The sequence below is a fragment of the Denticeps clupeoides genome, chromosome 17, assembly GCF_900700375.1.
Source record: "Denticeps clupeoides chromosome 17, fDenClu1.1, whole genome shotgun sequence".
Classification (NCBI taxonomy): domain Eukaryota; kingdom Metazoa; phylum Chordata; class Actinopteri; order Clupeiformes; family Denticipitidae; genus Denticeps; species Denticeps clupeoides.
The window spans coordinates 1394002-1421539 of record NC_041723.1 but is presented as its reverse complement, the minus strand read 5'-3'; the positions used below and the strand labels follow the sequence as shown (position 1 = coordinate 1421539).

Below are 27538 nucleotides of genomic sequence, written 5' to 3'. Positions count from 1 at the left end.
GTGGTGATGTTAACGTCCTGTTTGTGGCACATTAGTATATGTGAGGGGGCAAACTTGTCAAGATGGGTGGTGACCATAGTGGCCATTTTGAAGTCGGCCATCCTGGATCCAACTTTTGTTTTTTCAATAGGAAGAGGGTCATGTGACATATCAAATTTATTAATAATTTCACAAGAAAAACAATTGTGTGCTTGGTTTTAACGTAACTTTATTCTTTCATGAGTTATTTACAAGTTTCTTGGTGGGTGGGGCTTAGCGGGACCTGCTCTGACCCTCTCCCCTCTCCCCCCACAGCCTCGGCGGGCGCCGCCCACTACGTCCCAACCGTCTGCAACGGCAGAGAGATCATCGACTCCACCACCTCCTCCCTGTGACACGCCCCGAACACGCCCTGTTCTCTGCGACTGTTAGTCAATCGGCACACATTGTGCTCCACCCATAAGCTAGCCACTCCCTCAGTATGTAGAAAATGTGAATTACGATTATTATAATCATTGTTCTTATTATTGTTAAATTATTTTCTAGGGATTGTACATATTAACTGCGATTGTTGTAGAGTACGAGCAGAACAAAACTCTTTCTAGGATGATTTTGGAGACGTGTTTTTTTGATAGCTTTGTATTGTCTGTTGTAAATAACCATGTCCCACCACCCCCACTGTAATACGGTGCATTTTGGACCAGACGTAGTCCCACGGAACCCTGGACGGACAGTCGAAAGGCCTACAAACTGCACTTCTGTATTTCTGTGTTGTACATGAGCTGTACATAAATGTGATTGTTAATGACGGTTCGAACAGCACAAGTTTCCTGGTCGGAAGGGGGAGGGTCTGAGCGAGACCCCGCCCCCCGTGCGGGGCAGCAGCGAGGGCGTGTCCTTTTCACTAAACGCCGTGTTGTTTCTTTTAATTATGGGGTGTGCGATACCACCGGTTTCCTTTTTTGATCCGATACCAAGTAAAATTCAGGTTGGTATCGGCGATACCCATTCGATACGGTGTGTCGTGATTTGCAGGGGGCGTGGCTAGGCTTTGGTGGCCGTTTGTCTGGGAGGCGGGGTTTGTAAGATAATCTGACGTCACTGAGCTACGTTGATGTGTGAGGAGCGATATGTTACGGAGATAGAAGACTTGGTATCGATAGTATCGGCATTTAGGTTCGATCCGCACATCCCTACTTTTAACAACGTTTATCTGTGCCTTAACGTGTGTCTTGTCGTTTTCTACCGAGGCGTCCTTTCAACAGTGCTTCTCAGTGTCTCGCCCAGACGTTTTTCACAGAGAAAAAAGCCAACCTGCTGTCAGCGTTTCCTTCTGTCGGTATGACGGCTACATGGGGACAAGTTCTCATCACAGGAGTAGGGTGACCCGCGGTGACCCTTCACCTGCAAACGACCCCTGTCACACCCCTCCTGGTGCTTGTGCCTCCAGATAAGACTTTTCCTTCCTCGACTTCTCTCATTCGCTGGCATGAAAATGGCACCGTGAGGAGAAAGCGAGGCAGATGCATTCTGGATTTGGCAGTAAAGCACATGGGAAAGCCCTAATTATTAAGTGAATTACAAACACATTTATAATGCATTATAATGTGTCTCGGATTACTGTATCATTATTTTAGAATGCGTTTCATAGCCTCACAATGACAGCGATTTCTGTAACACGTAAGCAAAACTATAAAATTTGCCCGTCCGTCATATTGATAATCAGCCAATGAGAACGCAGGACGACAGAAAGAGGCGGGGCCCTCATACATACTGTGTTTTCTTATCTTTATGCGTGTTTATTCAAAGATGATGGCACAATGCAGCGATAGCATTTTTTTAAAGAGTGAACCCATATGGCCCGGTGTGTATATATTAAAATTTGTATGCACAATACGGTGATTTTTCGAAGTCATGGTAGCTTGAACTTTAGTCACAATGGTACATGCTGTGTTGGTTTTTCAAAAGCACAAAATTATTATCAATCATCAGCTCAACATGTATTAAAAAACAAAAAAAAAATCAGAGGTCACATGATGCGAGGGGAGATCAATATTTTTCACCAGACAGAGTCGCCAGTGTCCTGGTGGTTAATTGGTTCATTAAAATATGTCATTTTCAAGCGTCGGCCTGTTCAGACACACTGAAATAGTTCACGTGTTCACACCTTAGATATCGTGACGCCTATGACGTCCAAATGCAGTCTGCAGTGGACTTTGTGTCATCGATGTCACCCTGAGTGACACCCAGATCGGTGTCACTCATGATAAAAAGCGCCCCGCCCGTCTTTTTTTTTTCTTCATCCTCGTCGAATGTATTCGTGTTCACCTGTTACCCCAGGCCAGGTTCCGGCCGGTGGTGTTGCTGTCAATCTGGTCTGAACTCAAAAGCAATAGGTCAGAGGTCACAGCGCGCTGTGTGCAATAACAAGGGCGTCATGACATCATAATAAACAATAACGACAAGCCGCGCCTGTCTGTGTCTGCATGTTGATTTCTGTCTCCTGTGGGGTAATTCGAGACGTGACCTCAGGAGACTCTCGGAAACGGAGAGGGACGGAGCTACTCTGGCGGTGCCCAGGATCTAGGAACGTTGAGCTCGGCGTCCTCGACGGGGTACAGGCCTTTATAATTGAGTGACACCCGGCATTCACAGCGGAGCGACACGTGACCTTCATGGGTGGCGCCTCCATGTCCTGGGTCCTAAGTGGGATCGGGGGGCGAGGGTTCTCGGGGACAACAGAGGAGATGGAACGAACATGAGAGAATCTGAGGGCTGGTGAGGAGACGAGGTCCCACGTCCAGCGGGAACCAACGTCACCCGATCCACGTCATCGCCAAAGCAGAGCCAGTCTGCGCCCAAACGCGCACCCCCCCTCCCGTCAGGCCGCGTCTGAAAGTGTGACGGAGGATTTCATTCTCTGAAGGGCTCGGCCCCTCCGACGTTGGGTTTGAAAGGCGGGGAAACGGCCTCTTTTATCGTCCGTCTGGACTGCAGGTGGAGCCCCGGGAGAGGACAGAGGAGAAAGAGTCGGGGGGGGGACAGCGGTGGAGAGTGTTGATGGGAGAATTTCATCAGAGTTCCCGGGGTTGGATGAGGCCTCGCAGCCTTGAGGGAACAGAGAGACAGAACCCCGCCCGAGTTCTCGCTACGGAGGACAAGTCTGTTTCTATGGCAGCCAGCCGCACACCTCATCCTCAATGAGGACGAAGAGCCGCAGCGATCAACAGAAGTTTCATCAAATATTTCACACGTTTCTGCAGACATTATTCAAGCTCTGAGTTCCTACGTCATCCATCCACCAAAGCTCAACCACTGCAATGGGTCCACCTATTTCACACAGGTTGGACTGATAAATGATTATATTATTGTTATTATTAGAATGTGTAATAGCAGTGATAATCATGAGTGTTTTGTACATTTAAATCAATTTATACATTTGAAACCTGCATTTCCTACATATACCCTGGACCATATTTTACAGAACACTGATCACTTCATAAAAACATGTATTTACAGTCACACTGAAGCGACTATGTTCAGGGTCACGTTGGGAAATGCAAGATCTACAGCTCAGCAAGATACAGTGTGATGATGATGAAGATGATGATCACAATGATGCCATCTTCGACTCGACCCGAAATGTACAGAACATGATGCGTGTTGTTGCGTTTGCATCATTCACTTCAGGGTCAGCAAAAGACACCATCAGAACGTTCAAACAACGGCTGCTGGAGCACGAACGTAGCAGACAATGCAGCAAGCAGAACATCTCGTCTCTGGAAAAGGACACAGAGCTTCGATCCAGCTACTGTTCTGAGACGGACCTTGGGTTTGATCACAGTTCCACAGCTGGAAGGTGCAAAAGAGCGAGTGCAGGGATCTGGAGGGACGGAGCGAGTCCAGGGACGAAGGCGTGACGGGAAGTGGGAGATGAGCAGGGCGCTCGTTCTCTCGGAATGCTAATGAACTCAATTATCCCCTCGCCCCCATTTAATGAGTCAGAGCGGAGGTCTCGTCAGTGCAAACAAGTATTTATTACAACAGAAACAGACGGCAACTCCAGCAACATCGGTGCCTCGTCATTTAAATAGAAGGTGTGTGTTTGTGTGTGTGTGTGTGTGTGTGATTGATTTACATTTGTTTAGATCCGTTTATTCCCCTCATGGGTCCTTGAAAAAAAATGAACGTATGTCAGTGTAATGTTCCTAGAGTACCGCATCACACCAACCCCACAGCCTCTCTACATCTAAACATAAAGAACCTGTTCACACGAGCACGAGAAAAATGCATTATATAATAGTCGTAATTAACGCAGCACTTCATTATCTCGCAAATGAATTCAATAAAACGCCTCTCGGGGGGGATCATTTCACACGCGTTCTGGAATGTCACGGAGATGGGCGTCGGGTCACACTGCGGAGGGGTGCGGAGGTGAGCGTCGTGCCGTGGCCGCCATTCCTCCCCGGGCCTGTGGGGGCGCTGTGTGTGTGTGTGTGTGGAGGTGACACTGCCACGCACCCGCAACAAGGGCGCTGACTCGCTGCGCAAAATGTGGAGGAGCTCCTTCTGTGGTCAAGAGCTGAAGTTGCCATTTCCTACCGAGTAACAGACGCTCTTGTTCTATATATGTCCGTAGCATCGGTTCCGCTCAGTTCCTGTGTCCGCTGGGCAGTGGAAAAAAAAACCAGAAAGATGAACAGGAGAAACGTAGAAAAAGAAAGAGGAAAAAGAACACCTGGTGCTGAGGAATCGTTCTGTTGAGAATTCGAAGAATCTCTTCTTTTCCTGAGCAGAATTGTCCAGCAGAATTCCCACCAGCGATCCCTTTGGGATGGGTGCTGAGTCCCGCCCAGTTAAGGCCACCAGTTAGCGCCGCTTCTCAGGCTGCGTCCTGTTTTTTTTTTGTTTTTTTTTTGAGGGTCCCCATCGGATGTCCAGGTCTTGTTTGTCTGATGGGTTCCTCTCCTCCTGCTTCTCGCCGTCTCTACCCCCACACCCACCTCTCCGGCCTCGATGACTTCAGCTGGACCGACTCGCCGCACTCCTCGTTACCCTAGAGACGGGAACACAGAGGGAACAGCGGAATGAATCGGAGAACCTCGGCTGGGGTCAGGGTCTCTCCGCTCTGAAAAGGCCAAGGACTGAAGATGCCACAACAGACTGTTGCCACGGCAACAAGCGGCACGTTCCACGAGCTCTCGGTGGCTGGAATTGGAGGAAGACGGCGTCAGGAATTTATCGGTATGTTGGTGTGTAATTACTTCAGACACTTTTCTAACCATGGGGGTGAGTGTGTAGGCATGATTGACAGCTTCTTCTATACTCCGGACGATTTAAACCCGGCCCCCCGGGTTGGTTTCGAGCTCAGTTTCCATCATTTTAGTCTTGCGCGGTAAATGCGCGGTCAGTGGACACGAGCTTCCCGTCTATAGTACCCGTCCTTTCCGTACGATTCGCCCGCGTTGTCAGGTGATGCATTTTAATTATGGCGAGAGGGAGCGGTGCAAATGGTGAAACGGAGGCAAGCCTCTAACAAAGATGTTTTGAACCCACTCAACTCGCCACACATTTCCTTGCTGCACCTAACTTTTCAGGCCTGATTACAGCTCCACACTGCGGTGACGGTGGACGCCACGAACGTGACCACGCCCACAACCAACACCAACAGGCAGATTATCGGCGCTTTAATTCAGGCCCTCTGAAGGGTGAATGTGACATTAGTGAACATCCTTTATGTCCCCCTGCATGTGTAAGAGACGGCAATTGTAAAAAGTACGAGCATTAAAGAAGGAATTCAGGACAACATGAACTGGGGACAAGCAGGACAGGGGCCATTACTCCGTCTGTCCACTTACATCCTAACCTGCAATTTACCCGAGATCCGCTGCCACATGTCCCCACGGGGCGTCCTCCTCCCGCGTCCATTTAAAGCCTCATCATGGAGCGAATGCATCCGTCCCGCTCTGTCCTGTTGCTGCTGCCGCCGTGACACTGTGCTGTTCCACCGTTAATGTTTGAATAAGAACGATTGCGGCTAGAAATTTCCCTGCTAGCCGTTTTCTCGGCCCTCAAATTCTCCAAGGTCCCATCAAAGTCCGTCCCATCATACCCTTAACAAACTGTAGAACACGAGAAGTTGAGAGAACCTAAAATAAACCTCAGTAGGAACCGCCGCTCCTCCCGGAAGCTCACCTTGGTGGCGATGGCCTTCAGCTTGCCCAGCAGAGAGGGTTTGTTGGAGTAAACCACCTCGTCCTCCAGCTCCTCCCCGTCGCCTTCTCCCTCCATGATGGCGCAGCTGTCCGCCGCCGGCAGCTCGCACTCCTTATTGGCCGACATCACCAGGCGGGAGTATTTATACTCCAGCCTATCAGAGACACAGATCGTCAATATGACGTCACATGACACTAGGGGGGTAGAAATTTATCTGGATGAACATAATCGATTATTTCATAATGACGTTGCTTGGTGATTTTCTGCGTAAAAAGTAGTGCCGGTAGTGACGGTGGCCTGATTGGAGTTCATGCCGCTTCGTGGCTGTTTCACTGCCGTTCACTTGACGCCGTTTAGCGATCATCGGGGTTTCGGTAGAAATTGACCAGAGGTGGGTGGAGTAGACAAAATTTTTAGTCAAGTGTGAGTAGCGTTTCTCCAAAATTATAATACTCCAAAAGTACGTTTTTAATTAATTAATGTATTTTTTAGAAACGATGTATTCAGGCAGAATGCACGAATACGTCTGATTGGTGAAACAGTGTCGTGATTATTGGTGTTAGGTCTACTGACGGGTCTGTCTGGCAAAAAAAACGTAACGGCACGAGTGTTGCCCAATGTAGCGAAGTAAGAGTACAGTTTCTTATTCACAAATCAAGTAAAAAATATCTCGTTTTAAAGCTAAATTTTTTTCAAAAAGATACTCAAGTAAACGTAACGAAGTAAATGCATCTCGTTAGTTGCAACACCTCCCCTGAAACTGACGGCAAGAAAACGTTGCATGCACCTGATGCTACGAACGTCAGAAAAAGTGAAGTGCACACAGTGAAATTTGTCCTCTGCATTTAACCATCACCCTGAGTGAGCAGTGGGCGGCCATGACAGGCGCCCGGGGAGCAGTGTGTGGGGACGGTGCTTTGCTCAGTGGCACCTCAGTGGCACCTTGGCAGATCGGGATTCGAACCGGCAACCTTCTGATTACGGGGCCGCTTCCTTAACAGCTAGGCCACCACTGGCCCCTAAAGGCCACGACTGCCCCACAAAAAAATGGCAGGTTCAGACGTCCTTAATTCTCATCTCACTGACGTATTTAAAAACATCACGTGAAGTCATGTAGAGGTGGTAGTAGCCTAGTGGGTAACACACTCGTCTATGAACCAGAAGAGCCAGGTTCAAACCCCACTTACTACCATCATGTCCCTGACACTTAACCCTGAGTGTCTCCAGGGGGGGACTGTCCCTGTAACTACTGATTGTAAGTCGCTCTGGGTGACTGATAAATGCTGTAAACGTAGAAAATGTTCTTAATCGAGGCGTTGATAATCGTAATCGAATCGAATCGTGAGACCAGTGAAGGTTCACATCTTTACCTCTTGTTCTTCTTCCAGAAGTAACAGGTGAGCGAGACCAGCAGGACGGCACAGAAAGCCCCAACACCAGCGCCCACCTTCAGCCAGAAGTCGATGGCCTCGCATGGCCAGGTCTTCTTCTCGGGCAGAGACACGCCGCCGGTACACAGCCTGTGCTCGTTCCACACATACAGCGTGTCCTGGAGGGACACACACACAGGACACAGGGAACTCAACAGCCGTCCACACAAATGTTGACTTCACATGACCAAGGACATACCTGAACTCCACCCTTGCATGCTCCCTCGATCTCATGGTAGTCGGCCTCGGTGCAGCGTGGGCAGGCGCTGGAACTCTCCCACAGGAAGTGGAAGCTGCAGCCGTCGCAGGTCCCCGCTGGACACTGACTGTACACAGGAAGGAGGGAACGTGGCACTGTGTCACACGGGGCTGTAACTTGCTGGCGGTGACCAATTTCAACCCCTTCCACCCCATAATTATTTTGATATGATAAAGATTAGGGAGTTGAAACTCATCTCATAATCAATGCATGAACTTTTTTTTTAGCTGCGTGTCACTGGCATTCGCTCATTGCTCATCGCTATTTAATGGCACAAATTGACACCGAGGGAACGTTGAATGTGGACGCTTTGAAAGTCGGTTGGCGTTGAGTCCGCCTGGTTCAGAAGTCCATGTGAACGAGACCTTCGCTCTCATCCCACTGACTCATTTAAAAACATCATGTGAAGTCATGTAGAAAAATGAATGGGACGAGTCGGGATGCATTGATAATCGAGGCTTTGATAATCACGCTCTTATATAAAACTGCGATTGCATTTTTGCATATATAAAATTTTCCTTTCAATTTCATTTCGGTTATTTCTCAGCCCTTGTCAATGTTAACAGACTCATGTTACCTGCTGCAAGCCACTAGGGGATGACTGCGATGTTTCGGTTTGTACCCACTGGGGTCATTTCCAGTGGCGGTTTTTGGTATGTCTGACATGGGCATCGCTCAGAGGTCCACGCCTGGTCATTTCCATGGCTTCTTTCATTTGATTTATTCGCTCTGCGGTATTTTTAAGAACTTTAAACTTTTGAGGATATTTAATTGTGGAAACTCAAATTTAAGAAGTTTTTAAGGGTCCACGGACCTCCCGATCAGCATTTCATTGCGAACGTTCTACTAAACGGGGTCATGTGATCAACGGTGACACGGACACGACCTTCAATTAGAACGACTGCGGGACGAATTCAGCAGGTGGAACGTGGTTCGGGCGATGGTGATTATTTTCATTGTTTGAAGCTCCCAGCAGCCCCTGCACTCGTCACTTCAGCCAGATAAATGTTTTTTTCAGAAGCCGGTTCAATTAAGAAGCCTCCGTGACCAATTCGGCATCCGCCAGGGCCATTGTGCATCTCTGCACACCGAGCCCGCCGTTGGGATTTCGTCCCCAGTCCTTTTCATGTCCGTCTCCAGCAGAGAATGTGTCCCGGCGCCGGATTCAAAGGCCCAGTGTGCATTTGAGCGTCGGCTCTGAGGAGCGCCGGTGAAAAGGGGGAAAGCGCCGCATCCGTGTCTGGGACTCACAGAGCACCACGCAGCGTCCTATAAACAAGAAGTGGCAGCAAACTGGACCTCTTGAGGAATGTGAAGGGCACGGTACACAGAGCGGGACAAAGGAGGAACCCGTGAGCTGCTGTCAGAGCCGGACAAAAAGCAGAAATCGCGGTCCCAGCCGGAGCTCAGAGCATCGAAATGCTCAATTTATCTACATGCTCATATGTCGAAGGTGGAAAATGATATAATTAGTTCCGGTAGCATTCTGCATAAATTTAATGCGTGCAGAAATCACAGACACAAAAATTATGATCATTTGGTCATATTAACATCATACTAGCAAGATTACATAGGCCATGAAACCCTGGTCTAAATATTGTATATGTTATTTTGCAATTAATCTTCCCGGTGCACCGTTGTAGGAAGCTGGTCTGGTGCATGCTGGGTAATAGCGTTACAGTACCTGGGCACGGAGAGCTCTCCCCTGGATGACTTTTCTGGGTTGCAGCGCAGTGTCACCACCGCATGTCGTCCACTTTCACATGACGACGTGACCTGAGGGGAGCTGAGGAGGAAAATTAAATGGTGCTTTTCTTCTTTTATTAGTACTATTATGCATGCATTAATACGCAGGCTTCCACCACAGATGCTCAAAATATAACCTTATTAATCTTCTCGTGATCCCATCAACAGGAGATTTACTGCTCGTTCACTCTTAACTAATGATTTCTGCAGAATGGCCATTTTACTGATTTATTGCACCATCTTATTTATAGTACACTTGACTAAAAGCCATGCAGCTGGACCACAATGGCTGGTAGCAGCTGTTTTATCTCTCATTTTTCCAGAATCTAGACGACCAGGCACGTGAGACTTATTTTTTAAGAAGGCTAAGAAAAGTAAAGAGGATCATTTTAGATTTAAATGGCTGCAAATTGATTCCAAAAAGAACGACTTGTAAATGTCAAATCCTAAATCCACTTGTACCGGTAAAAGAAGTTGACATCCGGAACTTTCTTTGAGGTTTCCGGGAAGAGATCTGGCCTGGCAGTGACTCCATCAAGGGTGCTTTCGACAGCGGTTCCTACACACAAACACACACACACACACACAAGACATTCGTCTGTCACAGACCATGAAGAATTAACATGAATTTGCAAATGCAACACGATTAAAATAATGCACAGCATGTCGCTACTTCTTCCTAATCACTCTTTTGCACCACCTGGGAATGGGTTCTTCAACCGGTTCCGTAAAGCGGATTCATGAACCTTGATGCAGTCTACCTCAGCAGCCCCACGTTTCCAATAAAGGTCCAGGCCTCAAAGTCACATGGTGCAGATGTTTAGACAGTGAGTGGAGCTCCCAGCTTTAATAGAATGTGTTGGAAATGGCAACCAGTGGCCCAGCCTCACATAAACCCCCATGGACCTTGCAGCAGAAGGACGAGGTGCAGAGGAGGTGAGGAGATACCACATCTGTAGCAGCACCAGTCAACTCTGTGGAACCAGGAACCTTTTCACTGCCACTGATCCGTTCACCACACACCAGCTGTGAGGTTCCTGGGAAAGAAGCAGCATCGTGCGTTCGTTGATGGGAACATCTCACCTAAGAACGTGTCGGCCAGGCTGATGGACTGCGAAGAGAGGGAGGCTCTGAGGCCCCGCCCATCAGATGGAATGATGGTCGACTGGCAGATGAAGGTCTGCACCGAGTTGGCCAGCTCGGCAGCCTCAGGGCTCTGTGGGTCTTTATGGGACAGATCGGTGACATTATCTGAGCAGACAGCTGCCTTTTGACCCTGATGGAGACGGGAGGAAACGATGAGAGATCATCACGGTCTGTGCTTAAAATGAAATTAGAGGATAAAATAATTCGGTCTGCCGAAAACCCTCATTGTACCCTTCGGTTTGGTAGGTTTTATGATTCTAAATTATAATGCATGAAAGAATGCAAATGATTTTGCACTTTGCATCTGTGGGCACTATTTTCAAAACTGCCGCCACGTGCTACGCATGGGGCTCGTATGGTAAGGTGTTCTCAGGTTTTACAAAAATTTGGTCACCCAGAATACCCAGGAACAGTTTAAAAAATGATTGACAGCCCTCACGCAGGCTACGTCCTCATCCTCAGATTATTTAAGTTAGCAAACCTAATTAAAATCATATTTATATATGGTATATGTAAGTTTACAAATTTAAGAACCTTATGTGCTGACATAGCAGCAGATGAAAAGGTGTAGTACATTGTATTTTGCATTTAAATGTGATGACATCAGACAAATGATTGATTGGATTGATTATTTGATTGGGACTGGTGTGAGTGGTTCATTTGCATGCTTTGTTTGGGGTCGTCACCGAGGAACTTGATCTCTAGATCTAGGCACCGCCCCCTAAATGTATAGAAAGTACAATGTTAGACGACTTTTTGATGACTGCAGTGCCAAGCAGCGAGGATCTGAATGAATCTCGAACCGCTCATGTAACCGCTGAGGATGACTTTGACATAAGTTTAATGCGTAGCTCCAGTTTGAAAATAGTGCCCTGTAAATGTGTGTGTGTGTGTGTGTGTGTATACCTCGGTTCCACACAGACTGATGTTAAACAGGTGGAAGTACTTGGTTCCTTTGGAGGTGAAGCTCGGGCCGTTCATAATGGATCCGACCGGACCGAGGGCGCTGAAGTCGTACACCAGCGTCTGGTTCTGCTCAGTGTGTGTGAACGAGCAGTCGCTGTAGCACATGCTGTGTTCCTGAAACAAACACACACACACAGGGTGGGATTTCGTATGACTTGTAATGAAATACAGAGCTATCAGACCAGAACCAAACCTGAAACAAGAAGGAAATTGGGATTTAAACATTTCTTTCTTTTATTTTTCTATTTCTTGATTTCATCTTTGAGTGAAAGCAGCTTATCTGATCCCCATCGGCTTAATGTCTAGTATTAAACCCAGAGAACCCGCCTACAAAAACCTAACACATACACACACACTCTACAAATACTCATCAAAGTGCCAGAGCTCGGGACTAATCCAGGGCTAGTGAGACAGACCGAGACAGACGCCCAGACAGGGGGCCGTGCCACCCGGCAGCTCTGATGCCATCCTGTCTAGGCACAGCAGGCATGAAGGCTGCCTCTGCCCCGAGCTTAATCCACTGACACACACGCTTTTACTTTCCTCCACAGCCAACAGCCTTTTCCAGTTCACTTTCTTCAGCCCAAAGAATTGGATTGAATAAATCGTAGAAGCAGGATGGTGTACAAAAAGCTTACAGCTGCCATTCTCCACACAACCACTAGATGTCACTAGAAATATAGACTAACATTAGAGGTGGAGATCCCGTACTCTAGATCAATGTCTATCGTTTTGTTCAGGCTCGGGTCGTATCGTGTCAGACTCCTGGGGTAAATGTCCTGTATATATGTGTGTGTGTGTGTGTGTGTGTCAGCAACCTAAACTATAGTACCTATCCTTTCCATATGATTCGCTGCTTTTAAATTCAATTATAATAAAGTGAAGTGATTGTCAAGTGAAGTGACAGTGCACACAGTGAAACGTGTCCTCTCCATTTAACCATCCCCCCGAGGAGCAGTGTGTGGGGACGGCGCTTTGCTCGGTGGCACCTCAGTGGCACCTCGGCGGACCGGGATTCGAACCGGCAACCTTCTGATTACGAGGCCGCTTGCTTAATCGCAGTCCCTCACTACCACAAATCACTACCATATTTGGGGAATTCGCAGGGGTGCTGAGCCTGCCTTCTTGATCACGGTATTTCCCCTGCACTCCATCTCTGAAGGTAAAAGGAAGACTCTCATCTAGAATCTTCTCCGTCTTGGCCCCTCGGTGGTCGAATGAATTTCCCCTCGAGGTCAGAACAGCTCAGTCGCTGAGCACCTTCACACGGCAGTAAATGTAAATGTAGGTAGGTATCGTTTTGGTAAAAATTCGGTAAAATTCGCTCCGGTGACTGGTAAAAGTGTTAATTTGGTTAGCTATTCTCGACCACCATCGTCAGCTGAAACGGAGGATGGTCTCTAGCGATAATGTTTTAAACCTGCTCATTTCCTCTTAGTCTAGTGTTCATAGTGGGCAAAGAAAGCCGGGCTTTTAAAAAGGGTCGGGCTCTGGCCCCATTACAGCTTTAACACACACACACACACACCTTGTTGCTCTTGCTGCCGGGGCCACATGGCAGACAGGCCTCTTTGCCATAGATCTGGTGCCCGGTGAGGTACGTGTCGGGCGGGCACTCCTGGCACTGGTTGGTGACCTTGTCGATGTAGTACCCGGCGGGGCAGGGCACGCAGGACGAGCCCGACTGCTGGGTGAGCAACGCGCAGGCGCGGCACGACGGCGCCACCCCGTCCAGGGCATTGGTGACGGTGATGGAGTAGATCTTCACCATGTCATTCACGTACTGCCGCACCTGACCAACAAGACATTTCTGAAGCTATGAACATAATTCACATTTTTGGATGTGCATGTATGGGTTTATGATCATAGGTTCTGTCAATTGATCACAATTAAAATCGCATCTAATAACAAATTAATATGTGATTGTCTATGTCCAAATTTACCGTCAGATTTATGCAAACTGCCTAGCACAGCCATTGTATGGTTATAGTCTGTGTGTGAGCTGCATGTGTCTAGGAGTGTTTGGTGTGTGTGTGTGTGGGAGTATGTTACACACATCCTGCGCCTGGTTGGTCCTCTGGAAAGCCCACGTGTACGAGACCGAGGCGTTCTTGGTCATGACGTGCGTGTAGGACTGTCTCTCTTTACTGCCTTCCCATGACTCCACCACATTGGTGCTCTTTCTGTTAACATCCTGCAGAACGTAGGGACACACACACACACACACACACACACACACACACACCGATCAGTGTTTCATTACATGCAGAACAGAGAAATCAATGCAGCCAATAACCATTTCCTGCAAAATTAGGATCCTGAATGATCAGAGTGACAATATTCATTAAAAATGTACTTTTAGAATATTGTGAGTTATCTAGTGAACTTTCTGAACACACTCCCTCCTGATTACGAAGTCACACACACAGCCTGGCGCTCGCTCACCATCATGAAGTAGAGCTCGCAGTCCGCCGAGCAGATGGTCTCAAAGACGAAGGAGATTCGGCCAAACTCGGTTCCCGAGGTTCCGCTGACGGACGTCGGCAGCCTGACGGGGAAGGAGTTCGTTACCGGGGTCCTGCTAACGTGCACCGGAGATGCGCGTTACGGGCGTGCGGTACCGCTGCTTTCCTTTCCGATCCCATGGCAGGTAAAATACAGGTTGGTATCAGCGATAGTGATAAGATCAACTGTGAGTCTGACAGCGGTTGGAGGTAAAGACCTTCTGAACCTTTTTTAAAGTGAAGTGATTGTCACATGTGGTACACAGCAGCACAGCACACGGTGCACACAGTGAAATTTGTCCACTGCATTTAACCCATCACCCTGAGTGAGCAGTGGGCGGCCATGACAGGCGCCCGGGGAGCAGTGTGTGGGGTCGGTGCTTTGCTCAGTGGCACCTCGGCAGATCGGGATTTGAACCTGCAACCTTCTGATTCCTTAACTGCTAGGCCACCACTGCCCCTTGGAACCCCCTGAAACCTCTCCGTCCCACATCGTGGGTGCAGCAGCCGGCTGTCAGAGTTTCCTGCATGGGGTGGGAGATGTTAGCCACCATTCTCCCATCACTCACCACCTCCACTGGGTCCAGAGGGCGTCCTAGAACAGAGCTGGCCCTCCAAAAACCAAAGAGGATGCTACGTTCTGTAACGAATGTAACAGGCGGAACCAGAAGTAGTTCCTGAGAATCATTCTAGACTATCCTGATAGTATAATTACTTTCCATTGTGTTCTTCTTAAACTACACATTTGCCTCAAAATATATTTCTTTTAAAGGTCCCCTGACATTAAAACTGACTGTGAGATGATTTAACATTAATACAAGTTCCCCCGGAATGTCTATGGTCCTGCGGTGGCTAGAAATGGCGATCGGTGTAAAGAGTGTCCAGAGAGCGGCAGCTCAGGCGGTCGGAATCTGGAATTTTGTCTCCTTGTGACGTCATAAGGGGAAAGGTTACCTCCCGTTTCTCATACTCTTTCTGCCCAGAGAATTTCCCGCCTCGCACCTAAAACATTATCTCCACCGTCATGGCTTCCAAACTTCTATAGGCTATGCTCCTCCTCGTCCCGCCTCTTTCCCCCTCATTAGCATTTAAAGATACAGACGGTGAAACGGCGCATCCTGGGAAATCTCATTGGATCGAAGAGGCTGCACCATGGCTGAATTTGTAAAAGAGACTTCCGATACAATATTTGGGGACCAATAAGTCCGATATAAAAGGTCAGGGGACGTTTAATATGAGAATCGAGTCTAGAACATAAATATCTGGTATCTGTTGCACACCAGTGGCATGTGCCTTGCCCCCCCAGCGCCACTACGTCATGATGTATTTCTACTGGACCGTTTCCTTTCAGTTGTGGTATATATCGATCCCCTGGTATCCATTCGCTACTGATCGTATTGATATTTTGGACCTGCACATCGCTAATGCTGTTTTGCTTAACATTTTAGATAGTGACGTTCACGTAACTCGGAGCACTCACTTGAATCCCAGGACGCGGAGGTTGAGGATGAGGTAATCGTTATCAGAGCCGCCCGCCCCGCTGCGGATGTGGTCACCGGCCACCTCCCAACCTGACAGTGAAGAGTGAAAGTGATTGTCATTGTAAAGCACAGCACACGGTGACACGGTGAAACGTGTCCTCTACTTTTAACCATCACCCTTGGTGAACAGTGGGCAGCCAAACCGGCAACCTTCCAATTATGCTTTGTTTCCTCACCCGCTAGGCCACCACTGCCCCAGCACATACACACACAGAGTGCAAGTTTCCAAGTCCATGACTTTTTATTTGTTAATGATGACCATTGCTTTATATTCCAAGCTGTGGCCCGAGGACTGTCACCAGGTGGCCAAAAGGCCAACAAATGGCCTGAAGTGCCAAGACAGGAGAGTCTTGTTGGGGATGGATGGCCTCCTGATGCAGTGTTCCTGCATCAGAGGTTCAATCTGGACAAAGGATAGGAAAATCAAAGGAAAATCCGATTGGTCAGTTGCAACCAATCATGTCCAGTATTGAGTTGTTGGGAGAGTTGTTCTTCTCCGCGAGCTTCTGGGCTTTCTCTTTCCCCCTCTGCTTCTCTAAGGTCCAGGCTCCCTCTCTGGATTTTGCTCCTTGCTCTGTTTCTGTCTCTGTTTCCCTTTCTCCTGTCCTGTAAGTGTCTTTTTTATATACAATATTAACATGTAACTGCCATAATGATCTACCTGTGTTAATAAATGAGAAACTATCATTTCCTGTAACTTCTATTGTGCCGTGCCTCTGTATGTCCAGGTAACATCAGATGAGATTAAATACATTGCTGTTAATTAATGGAGTCAGATTAACAAGGTCAGTGTGTTTTTTGTTCTTTATCCTTCTTGTCCTCCCCGGAACCACGACGCACAGCACAGCAATGCAGCCCTCACCATTCATGCCGTCACACTTGGTGTTGCCCACGTTGAAGCAGGACGTCTTCATGTTTCCGGGCAGGACGTTCCACCACTTGTACTCGTAGCCGAGGGCGGGTTCCGTGCCCGCTGGGCAGGGCTGGCATGCTGGTGAACCGGAGAGAGTACAGAATACCAATTACCATCCAGGTCGGCAGGACTGGTAAACACAGGTAAATACAGCTTTGCTGCAAGGTCAAATAACACCACTAGGTGGTGCTGGCCAGCTGTTCTGCATCTCACGTGCGGTTGGTCGCTACAGCCTCATCATGATCTGCTCTTCAGGGTCGTCAGATCTCGTGCATTCTACTGTCTTTTTTTTTTTCAATCTGTTTATTCAAAAATGCTGATGACGTCTAGACCGGGGCAGAAAATATTATTTCTAGTAAAATCCTGTGTATGTTTACTCTCATTGCTGCTTCATTAAATACTTTTAAATTCAGAAGTTCAGAACAGTGTTGCCAGATTAGGCAGGTTTCACAGCAAAAAAAAAAAAAGGTGGGTGGTTTGTGGCCAAGTGGGCAAGACGCTCGTGGATGAACGAGGCGTCCACAAAGTCCCAGGTTCAAACCCCGCTTACTGAGCAAGACACTAAATCCTGAGCGTCTCCGGGCATCTGGTAAATGCAGCAAAAACCAAAATTCTTCACACTCACATCCTGTGGGTGTAAATGTGTAATGCGGGTCGTTCTTTTACTGTAAAATGTCCACAGCGTGTTCTACGCGGGCAATCTGGCAGGCCTCACCTTTGACCCCGTCACTATAGGTCCCCGCGGGGCACGGCGAGCAGGTGGCCGTGTCGTTGTTGTAGAAACCGGGATTGCAGGGCGGACACGGCTCCCTCTCGCCAGAAGGGGGCAGCGCAACAGACCCCTCGACGTCGTCCAGGCAGATTTTCGGCTCGATCCACTTATAGATGATCTGGGTCTAACGGCAGCGGAATCGCAACGATCACGTTTTCGTTCTGATTACCAGCATGTCTCAGGATCACCTACGAAATGTACCACGTGTGGTACGGACGTGTGCGCTCCTCACCTTGCCCTGGCTGTCACATGGTGTGTGTATCTGGAAGTAGTCCTTCTTGGTGCAGGGTGGCTTGATCTTACACAAGGCTGATCCCTCCGCTGTGGAACACACACACAAGCACCGAGAATGTCCGTTCGCTAACAAGTAACGGTGAAATTGGGGACAGAGTGGGTCGCTGAGTGTGTATGTGTGTGTGTGTGTGTGTACACGCTCACCAGAGTAGTGTGTGTCCTGGTCGCAGGCCGTACAGGAACTGGCCCCCCGGCCTGAGTAAGTGTCTCGGGCGCAGAGCTCGCAGGAGGAGGATCCTGGGCTTCGGCTGAAGGTTCCGGGCTTGCAGGGGAAACACTCGGACGTGTACGCCACACCTGAGCGGCGGGGACGGGGGAAACGTTTGACACACATTGTGCAACCATCCTTCAGCTCCCTCGGAAACGGTCTCGGAGAGAACAGCAAACGGGACTTCACACCAGGGGTGTTGAAATGAATCTCGTAATCGACGCATCGCGAATCTGCACCCATGCAGTGCAGGACCCAATCGATTATACCGTAATGACGATGTTTGGTGACTTTCTTAGTTTCTAGAACTGCCGTTTCATTGGCATTCGCTGTTTAGTGATCGTCGCTGTTCCGAACGCTCATCAGGATTTCGGTAGAGATTGATGGCAAGAAAACGCACCTGACGCCACGAACACCAGAAAAGTGCCTGGTTGAGAAGTCCGTGTGAACGAGAACACATAATGGAACGGAACGGAACATACGATGAGAAGTCATGTAGAAAAAAACGAGAATTATTTTAAAAATCAAGGCATTGATAATTGTATCGAATGATGAAACCAGTGAAGGTTCACACCTCTGGTTCAGATGTTTAACAAAACTCCGGACGCTTTCCAAATTCTAAAGTAAAGTGATTGTCACATGTGCACACGGTGCACACAGTGAAATTTGTCCTCTGCATTTAACCCATCACCCTTGGTGAGCAGTGGGCAGCCATGACAGGCGCCCGGGGAGCAGTGTGTGGGGACGGTGCTTTGCTCAGTGGCACCTCAGTGGCACCTTGGCGGATCGGGATACGAACCGGCAACCTTCTGATTACGGGGGCCGCTTCCTTAACCGCTAGGCCACCGCCGCCCCGTTTGTTGACTCCTCGGATGTTTCGTGATAGGAAAAGGCGAATTATGGCTATGTGGAAAGGTCTGTGCGAGCGCGGGGGTTCATCCTGAGTGCCGCCAGGAAGCGCAGGGTTCAGGGTTCAGGGTTCAGATCCGCTCGGGGTGGAGATCCGCTCACATTATTAAAGCGTGGGAGCTATGGGCCACGGTGATTTAATAACAGCTTCTAGTCCTGATTCAACGCCACTGTTGACCAACGCGACCCTACAGGCCCACAATTCCGTTCACACGTGTGAACTGCTGTAATAATGTTGTAATAATGAAAGCTTCTGTAATTACTGCAAGCTTTAGAATTTAGGAATCAGTCACAAATGAATCGTGTGCGTGGGGGATTTTACCCTCGATCTGGATGTTTTTCAGCAGCACTGGCTTCACCACTTTCGCCCCCACCATGATGCCTGTGGTCCTCCAGTACATAATGTTGGTTCCGGACTTGAGGCCGACCTGAGAACAGCATGGCATGAGTTCAGCACCACGGCACCACTGCGTGTGGTTCTAGACCAGGAGGCTCAGCATCTGAGCGCGCGTGATGCACTTACTGTGTGTGTTCGCCACTCGCCATTACTCGTCAGTTTGATCCATTTCTTGTCTGAGTTTTGGTCCATTTCTTGACACTGGTCGTTCTGAATCTGCAAACAAATGTATCACTTTAAACAGATAAAAGTCTTTGCTGATCAGTTGACTTGGAGGTCACACGTGGTTGTACTCCGGTATTCCAGGGGTCCATGGAAACGGGAAGTGCGTCCCGGAGCTGTGAACGCCTTGGACTGTGAGCGGAGTGACGTGGTGGGAAATCACAAACAGACCCTGAGTGGCGGGGGGTCGACTTGCTTTGTCTGTGTGATCCTCAGAACTGTGTGAATTCTTCAGGAAATCTCGCAATCTCAAATTCCACCTACATTTATTGCCATTCTGTTTCTGATGGTTTGAAACTAGTGGAGATATACATGGATGCAAATGTTTGGGGTCATTTACACATACAGTACCGGCCGAAAGTTTGGACACCTTCTCATTCAACGCGTTTTCTTTATCTTCATGACCATTTACGTTGGTAGATTCTCACTGAAGGCATCAAAACTATGAATGAACACATGTGGAGTTATGTACTTAACAAAAAAAGGTGAAATAAGTGAAAACATGTTTTATATTCTAGTTTCTTTGCTCTGATTCCTGCTTTGCACACTCTTGGCATTCTCTCGATGAGCTTCAAGAGGTCGTCACCTGAAATGCTTCTCCAACAGTCTTGAAGGAGTTCCCAGAGGTGTTTAGCACTTGTTGGTCCAGCTCACCCCAAACCATCTGGATTGGGTTCAGGTCCGGTGACTGTGGAGGTCAGGTCTCCACTTTTTGAAGTGAAGTGAAATGAAAGTGAAGTGATTGTCACTTGTGATACACAGCAGCACAGCACACGGTGCACACAGTGAAATTTGTCCACTGCATTTAACCATCACCCTTGGTCATGACAGGCGCCCGGGGAGCAGTGTGTGGGGACGGTGCTTTGCTCAGTGGCACCTCAGTGGCACCTTGGCGGATCGGGATTCGAACCGGCAACCTTCTGATTACGGGGCCGCTTCCTTAACCGCTAGGCCACCGCTGCCCACTTTTTTTTTTTTTGTTAAGTACATTTTGTTAAGTACAGAACTCCACATGTGTTCATTCACAGTTTTGATGCCTTCAGTGAGAATCTACCAACATAAATGGTCATGAAAATAAAGAAAACACGTTGAATGAGAAGGTGTCCAAACTTTTGGCCTGTACTGTAACTTGAAAACGCTTTCTTGTAATCTGACTGTGAGAATGATTGTATTCATGGTTTATGTCCTAGTGAACCAGAACTGATCACTTCACTGACAGTAAGTTGTAAGTCGCTCTGAACAAGGGCGTCTGCCAAATGTAAATGTTAATAATAATAATAACCTGACGTGGCAACATGGCCACACCCACTGCCAGGTGGCTGTCTGCAAAAGTGCTTAGACAAATTTAAGGAATTTGTACAGCTCACAAAGACCCACGATGTTGCCAGACGAGAGCGTGGGAGAGCGGAGTGGGTGGGAAGGAGACGTACAAAGAACTCGAAGAAGACGTTGTTGTCCTCGTACTGGTACTCGAAGGAGATGGAGCCTGGTTTCTTCAGGTGCACGGCATAGATGAGGGACACCGAGCACTCGTCCCTGTTGGACTCCAGATAGTTGCCCTGAGGAACCCACGAAGAGCTGGAAAGCACAAAAAAACAACACAACATGTAGCAAGTTCCAGACAGCGGGACGGCTGGAATTAGTCACAGCCTCGGATTCAGCCACATTTTGCTACGTCCTGTTGCGGCATCATTGCAGTTCCTGCAGGTTTGTTAGCCACGCATTTTTACTCCAGAACTCATTTCTCAAAATCAAAATCTTCCCAAAGCTGCTCTGTTGGACTGAGATCTGAGAATTCTGTCTCATCCCTGGAAGCAGCTGGAGGGGACGCATGTTCTGTAACATGACCCCCCCCCCCACACACACACACACACACACACACAGAACCGCCACCAGCACGTTCACAGAAAACCCACCATCTACAAACGTCAGAGGTTCAGACAATGTGAAGTGATTGTCATTGTGATACACAGCAGCACAGCACACAGTGCACACAGTGAAATGTGTCCTCTGCATTTAACCATCACCCTTGGTGAGCAGTGGGCACCATGACAGGCGCCCGGGGAGCAGTGTGTGGGGACGGTGCTTTGCTCAGTGGCACCTCGGTGGCACCTTGGTGGATCAGGATTTGAACCAGCAACCTTCTGATTACGGGGCCGCTTCCTTAACCGCTAGGCCACCGCTGGTCACCAAAAGTCGTTCAAACAGAACTAGAAGAGAACCATGTAACTGGTACCTTACAAATGAGGAGGCGGGTGTGGAAAAGCTCCGCCCCTCCATAAACCACTCACCTGTTGCAGGTGAGCCCATCTTCCATATGGGGCCCGTTGTCAAGGTAGGTTGTCAGGCTGCTGAATCCCGCGGGAATGTCGTCCCACTCGTCGAAACGGATGCCGCTGCCGAGAGAGTAGGTTCCCGCTGCGCACTCCGTGCACTCCTGCGCCGACATCTCCAGAAACTCCCCCGCCTCGCAGGAGAATGCTGGAGAGAGAGAGAGAGAGAGAGAGAGACAATCAATATCGAGGGGGAGGGGCCTAATCACATCAACAGCGACAGCATCAGAACCAAGAAACAGCGACAGCAGAAGAGGTGCGTGAAGAAGCAGAAACACAATCACATGAATAAGGATGATGGGGGAGGAGCCTAATATAACGTAACATTAGAGTTGGCTTGGAGGGACCCGAGATGATCGTTTTCCAGGGTGTTAGTAGCCTAGTGGGTAACACACTCGCTTATGAACCCACTTACTACCATTGTGTCCCTGAGCAAGACACTTAACCCTAAGATGCTCCAGGGGGGGACTGTCCCTGTAACTACTGATTGTAAGTCGCTCTGGATAAGGGCGTCTGATAAATGGAGTAAATGTAATGTAAATGTTTTCCTCACACAACCTTCTCGGATCCAGACTAAAGTCTTCCTCCGCTGGATTGGATCCCGAGTTAGAACCGGACGTCTGGATGAACAGCGTCTAGCGACCGAGGCTGGACTTGCATTACAGGACCAGACAAGATCTGGAGCTCTGGTGAACGAGCGTGAAGGACGACCCACCCGCGCATTATTTCATGCAAATATGAGGTCATGAAAACAGAGACCATTAGCGTCTTATCAGCACACACACAGGCCACCTCCATGGGTAAACATGGCAGCCACCTGCTCTCAGATGTGCCATCGGCAGCCACGGCAACACCCCGGCTGCCACTTCGTAACCATGGCGACGGGCCTACAATCCGCACTTCCCTTTCGTTTGTTACTCATCACTCATTCATGACCGCTGTTCCCTCCCCAGAAAATAGAGCGGATAACATCCTGCGCCGTTAGATGATCCAGGACCACCGATACAGAAGATCTGCATTAATTATGCATGGGCTGGCTTATAAACGCTCTGTACGTTACTGCCTTCGTTCCCCTTGCTGTAATGGTGACGTTTGACCTCGATCTGTCCCTTACGTAACCCGTGGACACTTTTCACCGCAGCATCTGCGTCCGCATCGCTGCGGGGTTCGTAACCGTGTAATACTCAGGAAACCTGGAGCGACTGGGAAACGCTGAAGGTTATTCCCGGGATCCGGGGGGGGTTGGGGGGCGGGGCTCTGCGTCTGCTTTCCGTCTGAGACACCCGGTCGAGGACGCCGAGCCGATGCTAAAAATGCAGATGCAGAGCCGGGCGCGATGAGAGAAAATTCCTCCCACGTGATAAGAGAGGCGCGACCAAAACATGCTGCACACACACACACACACACACACACACACACACACACACTACTGACCACAAACAAACGTTCCTTATCTCTCTCACACACACACACACACACATACTTACTGCAGTCAGCGCCCCTGACAGGGTCGGGCAGGCCGGTGCACCCGCCCTGGGTGTGTGGAATGGCCACCCTCCACCGCGACCCCGTGCTGTCACACTCCGTGTACTCAAAATAGTAGTCCGACTGAAAACAAGAAGAACAGAATCACTCGCACACACACACACACACACACGCTGGAATCATTCTGAGGATGCGCCTCCTTAAATATCGTCATTTAGGGTCTTTACTTTACTTGGCAGACGCTTTTATCCAAAGCGACTTACAAGACGAAGACACCAGCAATTCTCATTTGGTTTCTATAGATTGTGAGTTAAAATCTAAGAGCCCTGATAAGGCCCAACTTCCATTTACAGCCCTGTAGGCAGCATCAAGGATTTAAACTCAATGCGAGCAGATACCGGGAGCCGGTGGAGAGAGGTGAGGAGATCCAGGACGTGGGTGTGTTTCGGGTTTTATGGTGACTGCAGAGACTCCAGCCAGGAGAGAGTTACAATAGTCGAGTTTAGAGATGACCATCGCCTGGACGAGGAGCTGCGTAGCCTGTTGTGTCACAAGGTCACATGGCCACCTGCGTGATGTTGCTACGGAACTATTTGGAACTATTTCACAAAGGTTCTCAGTAATAAATAAAGACCTACTGAACTCGACCTTTCACCTCTTAGGGGTCACAGTTGCCTCGGTTTCTGTAGTGGGGGCAGCTGGTGTTCCGTGTCCTTCTAGTCCAAGCCTGTGGAGACAGGTGCTGTGGTCTGGGGCTGCTTCATTTGATCAGGTCTGGGTTCATCAGCATCATGTGACAAGGCAGTCAGCAGACCATTTTCCATCAGCCGCGGACTCTTTTTCTTTCCCGGTGGTCATACTTCCAGACCACGACGTTTTCACGCATGGACGGGCCGCCAACGCGAATCTGTGGACCGTACTTCCGCTCTCCCGCCAACGCACAATCCCACTGATGAGGTGGAAACATCTCCGGAGGGTGAAAGCACCATTTCATTCAGGCAACATATATCATATATATTTTGGGGTCATCATCTCATGCTGATCACACATCTTGCCAGTGTCTTGCTGTTCTCCTTTGTGTGTGTGTGTGTGTGTGTGTGTGTGTGTGTGTGTGTGTGTGTGTGTGTGTGTGTGTGTGTGAAGTGTCTGTTCAGCTGAGTCACGCTCCTCGCTGCTCATGGTGTTGGTCTTCTCAGGCCACGCCTCTTCCTCTGGCAGACAAAAAAGCCACGACAACAGCAGCTAACGCCATGGCAACGGATAGGGGAGGAGGGGTGTTCTGGTTGATATGGGGCCATATGTAGCCCCGCCCACTGAGGATCTGACAGACGATCAGTAATCTCTGAGCTGAGCAGCAGCAGCACGTCGTAAATACAGTGTGTGTGTGTGTGTGTGTGTGTGTGTTGAGCGGGTGCTTACATTTACATTTTTACATTTACATTTACAGCATTTATCAGACGCCCTTATCCAGAGCGACTTACAATCAGTATTACAGGGACAGTCTCCCTGGAGCAATTTTAGGGTTAAGTGTCTTGCTCAGGGACACAATGGTAGTAAGTGGGATTCGAACCCGGGTCTTCTGGTTCATAGGCGAGTGTGTTACCCGCTAGGCTACCACCACCCTACTACCACTCAGGTGAGACAGACACCCACAGTTCAGATTTATTCTGACCAAATAAAATATTTCACAGGGATGAGCCAATAGTGTCCTCCTTATTACCAATTAATTACATTATGTAATTCTGTAATTATTACCAATAATTACATAACTAGCGATGATATGTTATTATTTTACAACAACGATGACGATTTCTATCACACCCTGGCTGGTCAAAAATAAGAACTGGCACGGTCCTCGGCTGTCATTCCCGTGAGTGTGGACTGATTGATGGAGTGGCCCCGCCCACCACGGCGGCGGTCCTTCTGGAACTCGCCGTCCCGGAAACGTGACACCGCCGCTCGGATGAAAGTGACATTGTGGTCCCAACGACATGAGCTCAGTGGCGCAGTGGTCAGACGCGGATGACCCCTAACCCCCTGCCATTCTATTGTCATTTTTAAATTGTTTATTTATATTGACATTACATATATATTCAGTAAACCTGGCCAAAATATAACATTTATAAACATGCTAGTTTATTCAGTTCATCAATGGCCATGCTGCTGCCTCGTTTACTCGAAAAGTAGAAATCTGGCAACCCCGAAGGGTCCTACCCTGAACCCCAGAAATCCACCGCGTTTTACTTCCCCGTGACCGGGAGTTTATTCAGGACGGCGAACTCCAGCCTGGCCGGAGCGGCCCTTTCAACGCTCCGGGCCCTGGCGCGGGCGAGGAGGGGGAAGGAAGCGCTGTGGTCCGCAGGAAGCCGATAAAGCCCTCCCGGCGCGCCAGGCGCGTCCAAACACAAAAGTAAAGTGACGTGAAGTGATTGTCACTTGTGATACACAGCAGCACAGCACACGATGAACACGGTGAAATTTGTCCTCTGCATTTAACCCGTCACCCTGAGTGAGCAGTGGGCACCATGACAGGCGCCCGGGGAGCAGTGTGTGGGGACGGTGCTTTGCTCAGTGGCACCTCAGTGGCACCTTGGCGGATCGGGATTCGAACCAGCAACCTTCTGATTACGGGGGCCGCTTCCTTAACCGCTAGGCCACCACCGCCCCCGAAAGGCCACCACAGACCCCGTACCCGCTACACAGCCCCCAAACCCACTTAAACCCACGTAGCTTTTTCTTAATAAGGCGAGTAACGTCGTGCAGTGGACGTGATCCTCGATGAGCCTCCACTGCCAGCGGCAGGTGACACGAGACAGTCACTTCATCCCAACATCCACACGCTCTGTGCCGAATTCCCAGACGGTTACAGGAGCCCGCATCAATAAATCCATACCTTTTTCGGATGAGTTTTTATTTTTTTTGCCAATAGGCAATCTGACACCACGTCTGTCCTTTCAGGACGTCGAGGTGTTGGGTTCTGAAATCAATGACGATGGAGGACGAGCCGGAAGAACCTCCAACAACCACTTACTCACCTGTCCGTCAGTCCTGAACTCGTCACGACAACGCCACATCACAAACAAATGCTGGACAACGCAACACAGCCGCCGATCATTTTATTACTAAATTGTGACGAAATCACGCATCTCTAATCCAGACGTTCCACAGCAACGTCAGGCAGGGGCAGCAGCTGGTCACGTGACACTGACAACAGTGTGATACGGTGCGACCAATCAGAATAAGGATCAGTCAGGATTACATGAGTGTTCATACAGAGGATCGTTTCCTCCTGATTCACAATTTTAACGTTTATTTTACTCGCCCGCAGCGTCTCTCACACTTGACGGATGGACGAATCCATAAAGTCGTTTTTTAGGGGAACCTGTCCCATCCTCTCCTCTGCAGTGATGCTCATGAGGAGGAGGAGGAGGCCGAAAATAATCCCCTTAGCACAGGGGTATGAAGGAGAGTCGATTTAAATATTATTTATAGCCTCGCCACCGACGAGCGAGGATTATTCGCCCATTTGGCTCCTTTCTGCTCTTCTTCAGACTGGCTCACGATTACAAAATAAAAAGCACATTTTTCCACGACGACTGTCGTTTTTATTATTATTATTATTGTTATTAACCTTTAGCATGATCGGTTGTCATCCAGCGCTCCGACTATCGGGCATGTTCGTGCGTACTCGACTCTCTCCGGAGAGGACGCGTAATAACCCTCGTACCGCCGCGGCTCGCTGGTGAAGTAATATTAAGAGTAATGGTGGTGGTGATGATGATGATGATGATGAAGCGCTCACCTCCGTACACCGACGCGGCTCCTCCGCGCGCGGCCGCAGCGGCAGCGCGCACAGGACGATCCAGCACGCGGCGTTATTAATTATTAATCTCAGGCCGACGCGTCCGGACGTCGAAGCGCCGTGCGGCTCCATCGCGCTGCGTCCGACGAAGCGACGCGCCGAGCAGGACCGCCGGCCGCCGAGAGCCGCCCTGACGCGTGACGTCACCGGCCGCCGACGGCCTGCCGCGTGACGTCACCGCGCCGTACACGAGGCTCGTTTTCATTTATTTATTTATTTATTTTTTTTTTTTTACAAAGTCGTCACACTGCGAACAGTCAGGTGTACAAAATAATATTTTTTCTGGGTGTGAAATAATAAAACTTTTCCACCCGTGGAGAAATAAATATACTTACAAAAGCAACAAATTGCTTTAT

At 49.0% G+C, this 27538-nt stretch overlaps 2 protein-coding genes across 3 annotated transcripts in view; one reads left to right on the top strand and one right to left on the bottom strand.

Annotated features, from left to right (window-relative positions):
* The window catches only part of grm3 (glutamate receptor, metabotropic 3), a 40290-nt gene extending 37844 nt beyond the window's left edge, over positions 1–2446 (top strand). Inside the window, exon 6 of the mRNA XM_028958571.1 lies at positions 295–2446. Coding sequence (XP_028814404.1) covers positions 295–374 — 80 coding nt within the window. The 3' untranslated portion in view covers positions 375–2446. The remainder of the gene's footprint in view (positions 1–294) is intronic.
* A 1550-nt stretch (positions 2447–3996) lies between these two features.
* On the bottom strand, positions 3997–27336 carry elapor2a (endosome-lysosome associated apoptosis and autophagy regulator family member 2a). 2 transcript variants are annotated; one of them, XM_028958570.1, is made up of 22 exons: positions 27123–27336; positions 23323–23443; positions 21794–21983; positions 20933–21080; positions 19407–19496; positions 19206–19311; positions 17911–18063; positions 17705–17793; positions 17416–17596; positions 16650–16778; positions 15727–15817; positions 14188–14290; positions 13799–13936; positions 13271–13534; positions 11683–11856; positions 10714–10906; positions 10093–10189; positions 9569–9670; positions 7825–7951; positions 7566–7744; positions 6175–6349; positions 3997–5035 (listed from the first exon to the last, which is right to left on the bottom strand). In XM_028958570.1, exons 1-22 carry the CDS (start codon positions 27252–27254, stop codon positions 4967–4969), a joined length of 3051 nt encoding a protein of 1016 aa, XP_028814403.1. In that variant the 5' UTR covers positions 27255–27336; the 3' UTR covers positions 3997–4966. The 2 variants fall into 2 exon arrangements, with proteins under 2 accessions (XP_028814403.1, XP_028814402.1); XM_028958569.1 differs by having other exon boundaries at positions 17705–18063.
* Between the last annotated feature and the right edge of the window lie 202 nt (positions 27337–27538).